The sequence below is a fragment of the Nyctereutes procyonoides genome, unplaced genomic scaffold (genome assembly GCF_905146905.1).
Source record: "Nyctereutes procyonoides isolate TBG_1078 unplaced genomic scaffold, NYPRO_anot_genome, whole genome shotgun sequence".
Classification (NCBI taxonomy): domain Eukaryota; kingdom Metazoa; phylum Chordata; class Mammalia; order Carnivora; family Canidae; genus Nyctereutes; species Nyctereutes procyonoides.
The window spans coordinates 1614001-1630171 of record NW_026575044.1 but is presented as its reverse complement, the minus strand read 5'-3'; the positions used below and the strand labels follow the sequence as shown (position 1 = coordinate 1630171).

The window sequence follows — 16171 nt, the reverse complement described above, 5'->3', positions numbered from 1 at the left end:
TTACATATTATTTTCCTGTCTTTACTTGCAGCATGTCTACATAATCATTAACTTAGGTTTAATTTTGGAAGGGTACAACATTTTTTTGACCATTGCTGAAATTTTTCTGTAAGACAAATTCGACCCTATTAAACTAAATAAAATGAACTGACTATACCTCATTTCGATTTCTGCTGTAAAATTCATATGCAAAGTAAGATGTCAGAAGAAGGATCAATTCTTGTATTAATGTGATGAAGTTTGTTCATTTTTCTTACTGACACATTCTTTAATCTTATTTTACAATAAAACATTTTTAACAGTTCCTGATGGTATACAAGTGTACAGTTTATAATATAATTACTATTGTAATGAACATAGGATAATTTAATGTCACATATTTGTGTTTGCTATGCGCAGAAGAATTTCAGTCTGATACAGTTGGTAAGAGATACACAAGTAACATGGAAAGGAGACAAAGTGTTGAGTGCAAATAAAATACTGGAGAGATGTGAAGGAGGAAGAAATTTCTTTCCGTTTTAGAAACCAGAAATCCATGGATAATATAGTACTAATTCTCATCTGTCAAAAGTATATCAACTATACATAGTTTGAAAAGACAATCTTATCCCTGCTCAATTTTGAAAGTATTTCCTTGAAGTATTTTCATTAAACTGTAGTCTACCTAAGAACATTAAATTTTTAAAAGCAAATTAAGCCAGTAAATTGAATCTACTTTCAGTTTCTTACTGATCATTGCCTAATCTTAAAGAAGGCTGTTTTTTAGATTTGTTCTTAGTAGTGAACATCCTATTACTGTGATACTAGTGTCTTCCTTAATTTTTTTACTCTATGTATCAGCATTCCGACAGTTGGATCGAGCATATTCGTAAGTAAAATTATCTTAATTGTTTAATATATTTTGATGTCATTACAGTCTGAGTCCAACATATCTCAGTACAGTTTCATATTCCTTTCAAATGTGTTCTATTAGTGTTAGAGCCTCTGTAAATTTCAGTTACTTAAAATGACCAAATTCCTTTAAATTGTAGTACTTAAAGTTTTAAGCTCTTTTTTAGATGGATACCAGAACTGTTGATAATGTCCATATAAACACATTGATATTTTAAATGTTAATTGTTAAACTGGTTAGACCTATGTAAAACATAATTTGCAGTCTGCTCTCGGTTGACTTTCTCATCTTTATCTGTGTTCTTTAATCTTACTTGGATTTTTTAATTTACTTATTTGGTTAGGAGAAGAGATGAATTAAAGACTAGACTACACAGTTTACTCAAATTTGAGTTATTCTGTTTGCACTTCAGTTGGTTGTGGATATTTATAATTTTCAACTATGTTGACTTTTGAGTCTAGTTTTTTAAAGTTTTTTTTTTATCCTGAGTATGAGTTATACATTCACTGTAGAAAATTTGAAACAGCGGGCAGCCCCGGTGGCGCAGCAGTTTAGCGCCGCCTGCAGCCCAGGGCATGATCCTGGAGTCCCGGGATCAAGTCCCATGTCAGGCTCTCTGCATGGAGCCTGCTTCTCCCTCTACCTGTGTCTCTGCCTCTCTCTCTCTCTCTCTCTCTCTCTCTCTCTCTCTCTGCATCTCTATGAATAAATAAATAAAATCTTAAAAAAAAAAAGAAAAAGAAAATTTGAAACGGGGATCCCTCGGTGGCTCAGTGGTTGAGCACCTGCCTTTGGCCCAGGGCATGATTCTGGAGACCTGGGATCGAATCCCACATTGGGCTCCCTGCATGGAGCCTGCTTCTCCCTGTGCCTGTGTCTCTGTCTCTGTGTGTGTTTCTCTTATAAATAAATAAATAAATAAATAAATAAATAAATCTTAAAAAAAAATTTTAAAACATGCAGAAAATCAGAAAAGATAATGAAACAATCATTCAGTAGATGTACCCACATCCAACATGGTTAAGGTTTTGGTATAGCACGTTCTCATCTTGATTCTATACATTCTTTCTAGGCTATTATTATTTGTATATACATGTTTAGATATAGTAAGATTGGGAGTATACTAATTTGGAAGCTTAGTCATTTAGCCTTAAAGTATTGTGAATACTTTAATAGTGTTTTTTTTTTTAAGATTTTATTCATTTATTCATGAGAAACACAGATTGAGAGAGAGAGAGAGAGAGAGAGGCAGAGACACAGGCAGAGGGAGAGGCAGGCTCCATGCAGGGAACCTGATGCGGGACTTGATGCCGGGACTCCGGGATCATGCCCTGAGTCAAAGGCATTATGCTTAATTGCTGAGCCACCCAAGGATCCCCTTTTTCATAGTTTTAAATGATCTCTAACAATAATTTTAATGATAGCAAATCCTATTCAGTAGATGTACCCACATCCAATAAGTGGTCCTCAATGGCTGGACATACAGAATCTTTTTGAGCTTTTGTTTTCATGTTATTATTTCAGATATTTAATAGTTTCTCTCCATAGGGGCATCTGGGTGGCTCAGTAGTTAAGTGCCTTCTGTTCAGGTCACAATCTCAGGGTCTTGGGATCCAGCCCCGTGTCCTGCTCCCTGCTGAACAGGGAGTCTCCCTCTCCCTCTCCTCCCCACCCCCAACTTGTGTATGTGTGTGTGTGTGTCAAATAAATAAAATCTTTAAAAAATAGTTTCTTTACAGAGAACATGGCATTTTGAAACTGTTGTACAAGGCTTCAGATTGGTAGTACTTCCATATTTTTGTGTTTGGGGAAGGGTGGTAGTGATCTCTGTTGACTGACATGATTTAATATTCTAATAAAATATGTTACTGTTTTGCTTTATAGAAATTCTGAAGATTATTGTGGAAATGTTTTTACCTCATATGAACCACCTGACACTGGAACAGACTTTCTTCTCACAAGTGCTGCCAAAGGTGTAATATCATTTTAATCAGTCTACATGTTCTAAAGGCTGTTTTAATCTAGCCTCAATTTTAGATCATTTGTTCTTAACTGTGGCTCCTTTTTTCCTAATGTATCAGCATATCTGAAATACAAATAATGTATTTGTACATCAGAAATAGATCTCATGTGAGAACATGATGGTGAGTGTGATCATTAGGTAATTAAAAATTATTTTAAGTAGTATAGATCCTTTACTAACTGAATTTACATTATTTATAGCTAATTTTAAATACTCTTGTATTTCATAGCAATTCAATGAAAAATTAAGATTGATGAAGTTAGCTAAGTATCTTCTCTGTAGTTTATTGTTAAATTTCATTGTCTAGAAAAATGGAGCCAATTTTTAGGAAAAGATTATTTTAGAAAGAAAATGGCACAGGAGTGATCATGGGGGAGGGGCAGAAGAAGAGGGAGAGAAAGAATCCCAAGCAGACTCCCCACTGAGTGCAGAGCCCGACACAGGGCTTGATCTCATGACCCTGAGACCGTGACCTGAGTTGAAACCAAGAGTTGGATGCTCAACTGACTCAGCCACCTCGGCACCCCAGGAGCCAAATTTTATTAAAGAAGTCTTAAAATTAAAAAGAGCCTAGAATAACCAAGAGAAAACATTAAGTTCACCAACTACATTATTACCTTTTAGATATATTGGTATACCTTTTCTCTGAAAAGAGACTTTTTTTTAATTGTAGGAATTAAAGGTATTTTCTTGCCAAAAATGAAACATTTTAAAATGATTTCTAGGTTTAGCTTTGAAGCAGATAATCATCAAGATTCCTATTACTCATATTCACTTGATTGTTCTCAATCTCATCTCTGTCTCAAAGTTTCTTAGAATTTTTTCTTGACCAGCAGAAAAAGATCTAGCTGTTACATATATGATATATATGTATAATTTCATTTACTTTATTGAGTGCTGTTGTTAAACCAGATAATATCCCATAGCTATTACTAATGAAAAATTATCTGATTTTTTTTTCCTTTAAAGATATGTCTTCCCTTTGTAGTGTTTTCTGTTACTCTTTATTTATAATGTGCTTGCTTTTCACAGACTGTGAAATTATTTGATGACATGATGTACGAGTTAACCAGTCAAGCCAAAGGACTATCAAGCCATAATTTAGAAATCCAGACCACTCTAAGGAATATTTTACAAGTATGTCAAATTTATTAGGAAGGACATAGGGAAAGAGCTTAAACACTGTAAGAGTTTTTATACTGACAGTAATTAGCTATGTATCCTTTATGTAGTGACTCAGTGTTGGAATTAAATTTATAGAATTAAAGATATGAATGCAAAAAGATAAATTTTGTATTTTTTAATACAGTTTCATGCTGAGTAAACATCAAACTTGTATCAGACAACAAATAATCAAGACAGCATGCCTTACCTGTAATTTTAAAGCATATATGTACAACATCTGCTGTATGCTTTGATGTGTGGGTTAGGATTCCAACTTTTTTTTTAAACCAAATGGGAGCCAGTTCTTCCAATATTTGTAGTTCTGATAGACTAACATTCAATGAAAGGAGGAACAGAGTGTGCATTTTGCTAACTGCTATATCCCTAATACTCAGCATATTGTCTGATCCTTTTCTACATCTTTGCACAAAAACATACTGTGAATGAAACTTCTTTCCTTATTTCCAGACAATGGTGCAGCTCCTAGCAGCTCTTACAGGATGTGTTCAGCATGTCTGTGCCACACAGGAATCCATCATTCTAGAAAATATTCATAGTCTTCCCTCCTCAGTCCTACATGTAATCAAAAGTACATTTGTACATTGTAAGGTGAGTAATGTGTCTGAGTATACTTTCAATGGCCTGGAATCCACAGGCAAAAGAGCTGAGGGATATAGTGTTTGCATTTAGGATTTTACATATTAGCCTATATTACTGGAATAAACTTTTCATTAGAACAAAGAACCACCACGTACAGGCATACCTTGTTTTTTTGCACTTCCCAGATAGTGTGTTTTTTACAGATTGGAAGCTTGTGGCAACCCTGTGTCCAGCAAGTCTGTTGGTGTCATTTTTCCAACAACATTCTCTTGTTTCTTGTCTCTGTATCACATTCTGGTAATTTTTGGAATATTTCAAACATTTTCATTATTGTGTTTGTTATAGTGATCTGTGATCAGTGATTAAGACTTGCTGAAAATTCAGATTATGGTTAGCATTTTTTAGCATAAATATTTTTAAATTAAGGTATATTCATTGCTTTTTTAAATATAAATTGAATTAATTAACTCATAGTGTATTATTAATTTCAGAGGTAGAGTTTAGTGATTCATCAGTTGCATATAAGACCCAGTGCTCATTACTTCAAGTACCCTCCTTAATGCCCATCACCCAGTTACCCCATCCCCCCACCTACCTCCCCACCAGTGACCTTGTTTGTTTCCTATGGTTAAGATTCTCTAATGGTTTGTCTCCCTCTTGATTACATCTTGTTTTATTTTACCCTCCCTTCCTCTGTGATCCTGTTTTTTTTTCTTAAATTCCACATTTGAGTGAAATCACATGATAATTGTTTTTCTCTGATTGACTTATTTCATTTAGCATAATGTTCTCCAGTTCCATCCATGTTGTTGCAAATGGCAAGATTTCATTTTTTTTTTTTTTGATGGCTGAGTAATGTCATCCCCCCCGCCCCCCCCCCATCTTCTTTATCCATTCATCTGTCAATGGATATCTGGCTCTTTCTATAGTTTGGCTGCCGTGGACATTGCTGCTATAAACATTGGGGTGCAGATGCTTCTTTGGATCACTACATTTGTATCTTTGGGGTGTATACTTAGTAGTGTCATTGCTGGATTGTTAGGTAGCTCTATTTTTAACTTTTTGAGGAGCCTCCATACTGTTTTCCCGAGTGCTTGCACCAGCTTGCATTCCCATCAGCAGTCGACATAGTGTTATTGCATGCTTAACAGACTGCAGTGTAGTATAAATATAACTTTTATATGCACTGGGAAACCAAAAACTTTATTTAACTCATTTTATTGCAGTGGTCTGGAACTGAATCTGCAGTATTTCTGAGGTGCACCTGTATGTAAATATTTGTTTCAAAATGTTAAAAGGAAGTGATTATTAAAAAATGGGCTTTTGTGGGTTTTTTGTTGTTGTTTATTCTGTTTCCTTTCTACAAAGAAAGAAGAGACAGATTTGTGTTGAGTTAAAGGAATCCTGAAATTGTTCTATTATGGCAGTGGTGGATCAGATGAATTCCTTAATGATTAGGTGCCTATAAAAAGGACACGAGTCCTTTTGTAGTCCATCTCTATTCCTGAGGCAGCTTTAAAGCATAAAAATTAGGATTTGTGGGTCACAGGCAGTTTTGATCCTGGTATTCATAGGGTGAATAAAATCACTAGTTTAATGCTTCTCTTTGGTGATAGAGTGCTAAAAGTCATGCACCTGACTGAATGTTATGTATTTCCCTTTTAGTTCTATATAATAAAGACACACTATCTAAGGGATGATCACTAAACATTTGTTTAATGAGTAAATATGTGATTCAGTAGAAAGCACTGAAGTTATGAGCTTTGATAGAATGACTTAAAATAAATTTGGCCTTAAGCTTTTTATGATTTGCAATTTCTCTCATTTTTATTTGTGATCAGGCTAGTGAATCTATCTATTCTGGACATTTACACCTAGTTTCAGACCTTCTCCAGGCTCTTTTCAAGGAGGCCTATTCTCTTCAAAAGCAGCTAATGGAACTACTGGATATGGTATGCATGGATCCTTTAATAGATGAAAATGATGATGTTTTGAATATGGTAATAGGTGAGTGAGGAAACTTCCTACTTATGTGATATATGTTGACTAAACTGTATATCCATTTAAGTTACTGAACCCAGTGTTGTTTCTAATGCTTCATGGTATTTACTCATTATGTATAAAAAAATTTAAATCCTATCTGATAAATTTTTAATCCTTTAAATTTTAGAATTTATAAAATTGATATGTGGTACCTTAACATAGATTTGTATATTCAGTTAATGTTCACCATACATGATTTTTCCCCAGTGATTAGTAAAGTCATGCAACTTTATATCTTGTAAAGTAGTCCAGATTCTGAGGCAGTAACTTTCAGAGTTTTTAAACCATAATTGAGTAAGAAATGAAGTTTGCATTTCTTTCCAGAGAATTATAAGTTGCATATATATGTATGTTCGTGACTCTGTATATATAGACTGCATTTATTATATGTAAAATAATACCTGTTTTGCATATAATGTGCTCTGTCATACTATTTTTAGAGAATTCCTGATTGCTACTTCATAATTTTATCACTCACCAGTGGATTATAACCCAGAGTGTGAAAAACAGTAATATATAAGGGCAAAACTTTATAGCTTTGGGTTAGAGTTAAGTTGGCTTTGTGCAGTGTATCAGGTACCTCCTGCTCTACAAAAAACCACCCCAAAATCTATTGGATTAAAACAACTCCTTTACTTATTCATGATTCTGTGAGTTAGCAGTTTAGGCTGGGCTTAGCTGGAACAGCTTTCTCTGCTCTACATGGTAACAGCTGATTCACTCACTCGTGTTTTTGTGGTCATTGACCTCACCCATATCTCACTGTTGGAGGCAGAAGCATGGAGCTGGCCATGTATGGCACATCATCCAGGAGGCTAGCCCAGGCTCTGTCACCTGATGACGGCCTCAGGGTCACCATCAGGAGAGGACAAGCCCCAATGTGCAAGCACTGTTATCCTGTTGACCAAAGTAAGTCATGGAGCTGAGGCCCAGATCAGTGTGAAAAGAAACGTCCAGGAGTGTAGACACAGAAAGGGAAGTCACTGGTCATTTTTATAAGTAAAAGGGAAGCGTAGAAGCCTTCCATAAATACTTTGCAAATTTACTTTAATTCTTCCTTATTTGGTGTTCTTTCCTTTGCAACTTATTTTGCATTTTGGATTAGAATATCTATAGAATATTTCAATTATAAAAGGGCACAGCTTTTATTCTGCTGAACATTTTATTTTAGTTTATTTAGGACATTGAGTTTTATTTAGATATGTATAAATGTCAAAAATTAATTTTCTGTAATTTGTAAAAACCGTAAATCAAAAATGTGACACTTATTTTAAAAATTATTTTGAAACTGTTTTTTTCTAACTGCATTGCCTATCTTAACAAATGTCTAAACTGTTCAGTAGATTTAAATTATGAAGAAACTCACCCCATATGACATTTGAATGTCCTCAGAGCTCTGTTTTTTTTTTTTTTTTTTGTAGTTATTCATTCATTGTTGGATATCTGCTCTGTTATTTCCAGTATGGACCATGCGTTTCATGCCAATACTTGGAAATTTATAATTAAGTAAGTTTTTTTTTTGTTTTTTTTTTTTTTTTTCTTTTGCTTTTTGTAATGTATTTTCCATATCCAAAATCTTAATTATCTCCTGTCCTGGGGCCTTCTCACACTCTCTCCCTCTGCTTGGGGTGCTCCTCTCCATACTCTGCATCTTGCTGACTCCTGTTTATCCTTCACATGTCAGCAGCTTAAGTGTACGTCCTTGTGATAGTGGTCTTTGCTATTCTTACCTTGAGAATGAGTTATTTTAGATCTCTACTATAGTATCCTGGACTTTTCTAGCTTAGTATTTCTCACAACTGTAATTAATTATTCTTAAAATTATTTAATGTTCTCTCTTGTGCTAGACCACAAGTTCCATGCAGACAGGGCAGAGATTGTATCTTCATTCACTTGTCCATCCTCAAGGCCTAGCAGAATATGTGGAATGTTAGTAAGAGTTCAATAAATTTCATAAAGAGGAATAAGAAATTAGCCACTTAATAAAGCTAACATGACCACTTTAGAGGTAACATCAGCATGTCTTAATGATGCCATGTCTAATACAGATGATGCATTATGATTTTTACATGTTACTTCAAGTCATATTTTTATGGCCCTATGTTACTTGATGTGTTACTTATGACTGTATTCTTTTTTTTTTTTTTTTGATTCATTTAGGCAGAGCCTTAAGCACCAGTCAGTTATAAAGAGTCAGCTGAAACACAGAGATATAATCACTAGCTTGTGTGAGGATATTCTTTTCTCCTTCCATTCCTGTTTACAGTTAGCCGAGCAGATAACACAGTCAGATGCACAGGTAAGTATGGTGTGACAGTAGCTCTATGTTCATTAGGCAGTTTTACTCAGTCTCATTTGAATCTATGTATCAGTTTACCTCAAAAGGTTTTGATTTGTTTTTTTGTGGTCATTTTTTTAATCTATGATTATTTATAGTCCATAATTACTTTTCACCCCAAACATTGCATTAGACTCCTGCCTGCTCTTATTCCCTCTAGAAACTGACTGTTGTCCCTCCCACCTACCCCCATCCCCAGCTTTTTATGTAATAACTGGTTTAGTCAAGGCATTATCTTCAGAATTCTTTCATTCTTTCCTACCCGAGGTCACAGATCTAACTCCTTAGTCCTGTATTTATCTCAGGTCATGTGATAGAGGCGCAGACTGTCTGTTCTTCACCAACCCTATAGTGATAGGATATGCAGCTGTGTGTGTATGTGTCTGTGGGCTCAAATTCATGCACACTTATATTTATTTTGATTTCAAAAAGTTACAGTGTTGAATTGGCATCCCATTTATGAAACATAGTATATTAAAATGTATAATAAGTTTATTGGGAATTAATAGTTCATTTTCCTATAACAGTTTTATACATAGTGACTTTTGTTCTCAGACTAGCCCTTTAAATTTTATTTAACCCATAATGGCCCTAAATTATAGGATTAATAGTATTCAGGACCTAAGAATTATATGTAATAATTTAGGTGGGAAAATGAGTTAAATATTCGTCCGTAAAGTAACAGTAACCTCCCTTCCCATTGTGGACTTGCTAGCGGATACAGGCAATTCATTTGTACCTGTGCCCCTCCCTACCCAGCAGCCATGGGGGTGGATGTGTAAGTTCCTCCCTTTGCTACACAGGGTTGCAACTCCAGGAGCAGAGGTTATCTGGAAGGACCCACACAAGGGGAGGACAGTAGTTTGAAAAGGAGTTCTGAAGTTGGTAAGAAGGAACTGAGGAGCAGCTATGACTTTAGGGTCACCTTTTACTTCTTGCTTCTCTTCTTTTTCTCTTATCTATTCTCCCCTTACATCCTTTCTTTTCTCCTTTTCTTTCCCACCCCTACTTTCTTGCATCAAGTCTCCTTTCCAGTTCCCCTCACTCTTCTGTGAGGAGGGGGCATTTGGCTGAGTATCTTGTGTCGTGGCAGGAAGGTTGTTCTTCTCCACTTCTGTCCTGTATGTCTATATCCTCAACCCCAGCCTCCTCTTGTCTTGCTTTCCTTCTTAAGTTGACCCCACAGACCCTCCAGCTGGTGCTGGGAGAGTAAAATTAGAAGAGATTTGGGACAGGAGAAACATGGAGAGAGTCCAAGCAATAGTATAATGGAAGAGAAAAGAGAAGTCCTGATGGTGCCTGATCAGGGTGGCTATTAGTACACAGAATAGTTAACGTTCAGCTTCTATACACCATTTGTATGTAGAAATCAAAGAATAAATTATAAACTATCCTAACCATCCAAGCAAATTTTCATGCTTTCCTTGTGAAAATTTGGCACTGATAAAGGGACTAGCACTACTATTGTATTCAGTCCATTGCCTGAAATGGAGTTTTGAGGTTCTGTGGTTTCTCCCTTCTGAACTCTAAATTCTGAGCAGCAACGCCCTCTGCTGTTCACTATTGATATTTATTCAGGAATTAAATGATTATTTTAAGTCTTCTAAGCAGTTTTCTCACTTTGTTTTCAAAAGCATCAAAATAAAACTACCAAATTTAATAGCTGCTATGCTATTTATGAAAGCATAGAGATGTATCAGTCCCTGTAGTAGGTTCCTAGGCCTGCTATAAGGGCACCTGGGTGGCTCAGTGGGTGAGCATCTGCCTTTGACTCAGGTGGTGATCCTGGGGTTCTGGGATTGAGGTCTGTATTGGGCTCCCTGCAGGGAACTTGCTTCTCCCTCTGCCTCTCTCTGTGTCTCTCATGAATAAATAAAATCTAAAAAAAAAAAAAATGAAGAAATTACCACAGGCGTGCCTAAGTGGCTCAGTGGTTGAGCATCTGTCTTTGGCTGAGGTTGTGATCCCAGGGTCCTGGGATGGAGTACCGCATCAGGCTCCCTGCAGGGAGCCTGCTTCTCCCTCTACCTATGTGTCTGCCTCTCTCTCTCTGTCTCTCGTGAGTAAATAAATAAAATCTTAAAAAAAAAAATGACCATAAATTGAGTGCCTTACACAATTTATTATTCCATAGTTCTAGAGGAGACAAGTCTATAATGTATCAGAAGGAACATGTTCTTTTGAAAGGTCTAGGGTAGAGTCTGCTCTATGCCATTCTGTTAGCTTGTGGTGTCACTGGCATTCCTTGGTGTATAGCTGCAGAACTCCTTTCTCTGCCTCTATCATCACGTGGTATTCTCTCTCTGGGTCCTCACATCATCTTCATATAAGGACAAGACACCAGTCATACTGAACTGAGGGTATACCCTATTCCATTGTAGCTTCAGCCTACCTAATTATATCTTTGATGACCCTGTTTCCAAATAAAGTCATATTCTGTGGTACTGGGGATTAAAACTTTAACATATCTTTTTAACAGTCTCCTAAGATTGACATTTATTCTCTATTAAGTTTTGAACACAGTTTCAAAAAGAGAATGTCATATTAAATTTTTTAACATATAGTTTTTTAACCCCAGTGATTTAGTTTTTCTTTTTTAAATTTTTTTTAAAGGTTTATTTATTTATTTATTCATGAGAAACACAGAGAGAGAGAGAGAGGGGCAGAGACACAGGCAGAGGGAGAAGCAGGCTCCATGCAAGGAGCCTGATGTGGGACTCGATCCCAGGTCTCCAGGATCACACCCTGGGCTGCAGGTGGTGCTAAACTGCTGCGCCACCGGGGCTGCCCAGTGATTTAGTTTTTCTATAAAGATAGGGAAATTTATTTATCAGGCATTTAAAAATAAATTTAATTTCCACTGTAATTGCTACCTTTGTTTATATAATGCTTATAAAAATTGATATTTGGAAAATAAACATATACTTTTCCATATAAATATATAGCTAATAAGCTATATATATTTATTTATAATAATAAATGTAAAAATACTTTTTTAAAAGATTATTTGAGAGAGAGCATGTGCACAGAGGGAAAGGGATTGGGAGAAGTAGACTCTCCATTGAATAGGGAGCCAAATGTGGGGCTCCATCCCAAGACCCCAAGATCATGGCCCCATCCAAAGGCAGGTGCTTTAACCAATTGAGCCACCCAGGTGCCCGTAAAATATTTTTAATCGAAGTATAGTTGGCTTACAATATTATATTAGTTTCAGATATACTACATAGTGATTTGTTGACATTTGTAGGCAATATTAAAATGCTCATCACAATTAAGTTACCACTTGTCACCATATAAAGTTATTACAATACCATGGAGTATATTCCCTATGCTGTACCTTTCATTCCTGCAGCTTTTTATTCCTTAACTGGAAGCTTGTGCCCCTCACTCCCCTTCACCCTTTTTGGTCATCCTCTTACATCATCTTCCACCTCCACCTCTGGCAACCATCATTTTGTTCTCTGTACTTAATGAGTCTGTTTCTGTTTTGTTTTGTTTTTTAGATTCCACATGTAAGTGAAATCACATAGTACCTGTCTTTCTTGGTCTGACTTCTTAGTACAATATGCTCTAGATCAGTCCATGTTGCGAATGGCAAAATGTCATTCTTTTTTGTGGCTGAGTAATAGTCCAGTGTGTGTGTGTGTGTGTGTGTGTGTGTGTGTGTGTGTATTTATGTGTGTACACATTACATCTTCTTTATCCATTTCATCTATCATTGGAAACTTATGTTCTTTCCATATCTGGGCTATTGCAAATAATGCTACAGTAAACATGGAGGTACATATATGTTTTTGAATTAATGTTTTCATTTTCTTTGGGTAAGTACCCAGATGTGGGACTACTAGATAATATGGTATTTCTATTTTTAGTTTTATAAAGAACCACCACACTATTTTCTATGGTGTCTACCCAGTTTATTCCCACCAACTGTGCATGAGGATTCCTTTTCCTCTACATCCTCCTCAACACTTACTATTTCTTATTTTTTTGATGCTAGCCTTTCTTACACGTGTAAGGTGATATCTTGGTTTTGATTTACATTTTCCTAATGATAGTGATGTTGAGCTTCTTTTCATGTATCTGTTGACCATCTGTATATCTTCTTTGGAAAAATGTCTATTCAGGTCCTCTGCCCATTTTTTAATCAGATTGTCTGCTTTTTTGGTGTTGAGTCATAGGAATTCTTTATGTATTTTGGATATTAACTCATTATCAGTATATTATTTGCAACTTCTCCCTTTTGTTGCTTTTCATTTTGTTGATGATAAACATGTACTTCTATATCTGTATGCCTATACTTAGCTTCATTGCATGCTACATTTAGCTTTATTAGTATTTTTGTTTTATTTTTAAAGAAAGGATGCTTGGTATTTAGAAACATTGAAAATGATATCCCCACACCTTCTTTGTTGACATTAGGATGCAAACCTATCTTTCTCTCTCTTTCTTTCTTTCTTTCTTTCTTTTCTTTTCTTTTCTTTTCTTTTCTTTTCTTTTCTTTTCTTTTCTTTTCTTTTCTTTTTTCCTTTTCTTCTTTCTTTCTTTCTTTCTTTCTTTCTTTCTTTCTTTCTTTCTTTCTTTCTTCTTTTGCCTGCCTTCCTTTTTTTTTTTTTTTTTTAAGAGAGAAGGGGGAGGGACAGAGGGAGATCTCTAGCAAGTTCCCCTCTAAGCACAGAGCCCAATGTGGGGTTCCATTCCAGGACCCTGAGATCATGACCTGAGCCGAAATCAAGAGCTGGATGCTTAACCAACTGAGCCACCCAGGTGCCCCTATAAACTTTCTGTTTTAAGCTATTCAGTAAGTCAAGATGGGAAAATAAGTTTTACACTTGCTTTTTGAAAATATCAAAATAAAAACTCTAGATTTAATGAATCTGGTTAGTAATGAAGTTTAAAACTAGATCCTCTGACCACTCGTTTTAAAAATTTCCCCTTGAATGAGAAAGAAAAATTGAAAGTAGGCAAACAAGATAAGTTGTATGTTACTGGCCATTCATTTAATAAGCATTTCCAGAGTTTTTACTCTGTGTAAGTCAAATTTTTTGCCCTCAACAATTTGCAGTCTAGGCCTGGAATAGTGTGATCTTTGGAGACCTGGATGTTGGCTGATAAGAGTAAAGTAGGAACCCAATCATGAAATCAGGGAAGATTTCTTGTGATATGACATCTAAGCCTAAGATTTTTTATTGAGTATAAGGTCAGTGTAGATTCGTCTTTAATTTCTGTACTTTTAAGCTTCCATAGCACTCTATAAGAAAATTCATGTTTTTTTTTATCAGAGAATGGTGAATTTTCATCTAACGTATTTCTGGTGAGGAATTGTTTCCAAAAATTGTTAATAAAGATCACAATGAAGGGTCATATTTAATTAATGGATCATCCAGTTCTGTTTTGATTGGTTTATTTAAGTTTTTGCCACATTGGAAAGAAATCAAAAATAGTCAATTAACATTAAAGTTAAGATAGGGTATTTCATACAAAATTGTCAGAATTAAAGACAATAAGATATCTATTTGACTTAATTTTATGGTACTAATTTAAGCTTTCTGGATTACAGTGTATATTAACACATAGGGAGTGACACAACAACCCACATTTATTGAGTTAAGTTGCCTACGTAAACCTCACCATAACTATAGGATAAGCCACATATTGCAATCTCATAGAGGGGTTTAATAACCTTCCCAAGGTATGTAGTAGCTGTAGTAGGGCCAGAATTTCAGTCCAGGCAGGATGACTCCATAGTCTCTACTCCCCCACATACACATAGCTATCTTGGTATTACCACTGTTTTATCAGTTTGCAAATTTCACACACACAAAACCCTCACATCATAATACAGAAATATTTAACATGGAAAGTGAAATCCTACCTTCATCTTCTAGAGAGAACCACAGGTAAAATTTTGATTTATTTTTGTGGGGTTAGGGAGCAAATTGACACGCTTTTAAATAATAATAGGATGATATACATACAGTTTTACAGCTTGGTTTTTCACTGAATTATCTTAGGGCTTTTTGTGTCTGTGAAGATAAATCTACCCAATTCTTTTAATAGCTCTATGCAATTAGTTTATGAAAATACCTTGAATTTATTAACCCATTCTCTAGGTGACAGATACTTGATTCATTTCAGTTTTCACTATATAAAAAGAGTTGTATTGCATTTCTGTCCTAGCTAGTATTTCTATAGGATATATTTCCAGAAGTGGAACTGCTACTGGTTTAAGGGGATTCAACACTTTAGCTTTTAATAATAATGCAAAGAATGTATTATCTTATGCTCCCAGAAATGGTAAAACAAAGTGCCTATTACCCCACTTCTTCAGTAACTTTGGGATATTACCAGTCTTTTTTTTTTTTTTTTCATATTTGCTAATCAAATGGCCTTTTCCTCAAAAGGTACAGAATGAGGTCATAATTTGAATTTTTTCAGTATTAGTTTATTGGCAATTTGTATTTTCTGTGAACTGCCTTCTCATGTATTTTTCCTGTTTTCTTTCACATGTCATTCTTTTATTAATTTGAAACTTTTTTTCTTTTGACCATCTGTTGATCTCCATATAGCAAAAAGCAACAAGGTATTTAAATTTCTTTCACTTTCAGACCAACCAAGAATGATCACCTACCTCTTTTGCTTCATAACTTAAGATTTCTCTTCAGTAGAGTTTAATTTTTTGAAATATCTGTCATTTGGTATTTGTGTTGCTACTAACAATTCAGAGAAGAATTATGTTTGCTTGGAAAAGATTTATACTCTGTTTATTAAGAGATATTTTTAGAAAATATTGTCTCATTTACAAGGTTAGTTAATTTCATTCTTATTATGCTTTCTTTTTTCCTTATTTGGAACAGGATAATGCTGATTATAGATTATTTCAGAAAACACTCAAATTGTGTCGTTTCTTTGCTAACTCCCTTTTGCACTATACTAAGGTAAGAACTATTTTTTATAATGTGTAAATGTGAAATCTATAATAAATAATAAATTGTCCTACTTCTGTCATTCCTGCCAAATTAATCTTATGAAGGTATTTTGTCAATGTATTTTATAGGTTTTCTAAAAAATATTAAATGTTGAGCATCCAGTATCTCATTTGAGTTGCTAT

General features: G+C 35.0%; 2 protein-coding genes across 4 annotated transcripts in view; one reads left to right on the top strand and one right to left on the bottom strand.

The window, feature by feature from the left end:
* Positions 1–16171, top strand: part of FIRRM (FIGNL1 interacting regulator of recombination and mitosis) — a 39377-nt gene that overhangs the window by 1787 nt on the left and 21419 nt on the right. The window contains exons 2-9 of one of the 3 annotated variants that reach the window (XM_055323678.1): positions 829–868; positions 2777–2865; positions 3948–4052; positions 4548–4688; positions 6521–6686; positions 8144–8228; positions 8883–9021; positions 15918–15998. In XM_055323678.1, the coding sequence (XP_055179653.1) occupies positions 829–868; positions 2777–2865; positions 3948–4052; positions 4548–4688; positions 6521–6686; positions 8144–8228; positions 8883–9021; positions 15918–15998 (846 nt within the window). Of the gene's footprint in view, positions 1–828; positions 869–2776; positions 2866–3947; positions 4053–4547; positions 4689–6520; positions 6687–8143; positions 8229–8882; positions 9022–15917; positions 15999–16171 lie in introns of those variants that run through there. The other 2 variants (XM_055323680.1, XM_055323679.1) reach the window with 2 other exon arrangements.
* The window catches only part of METTL18 (methyltransferase like 18), a 42358-nt gene that overhangs the window by 6235 nt on the left and 19952 nt on the right, over positions 1–16171 (bottom strand). The window lies entirely within an intron of this gene.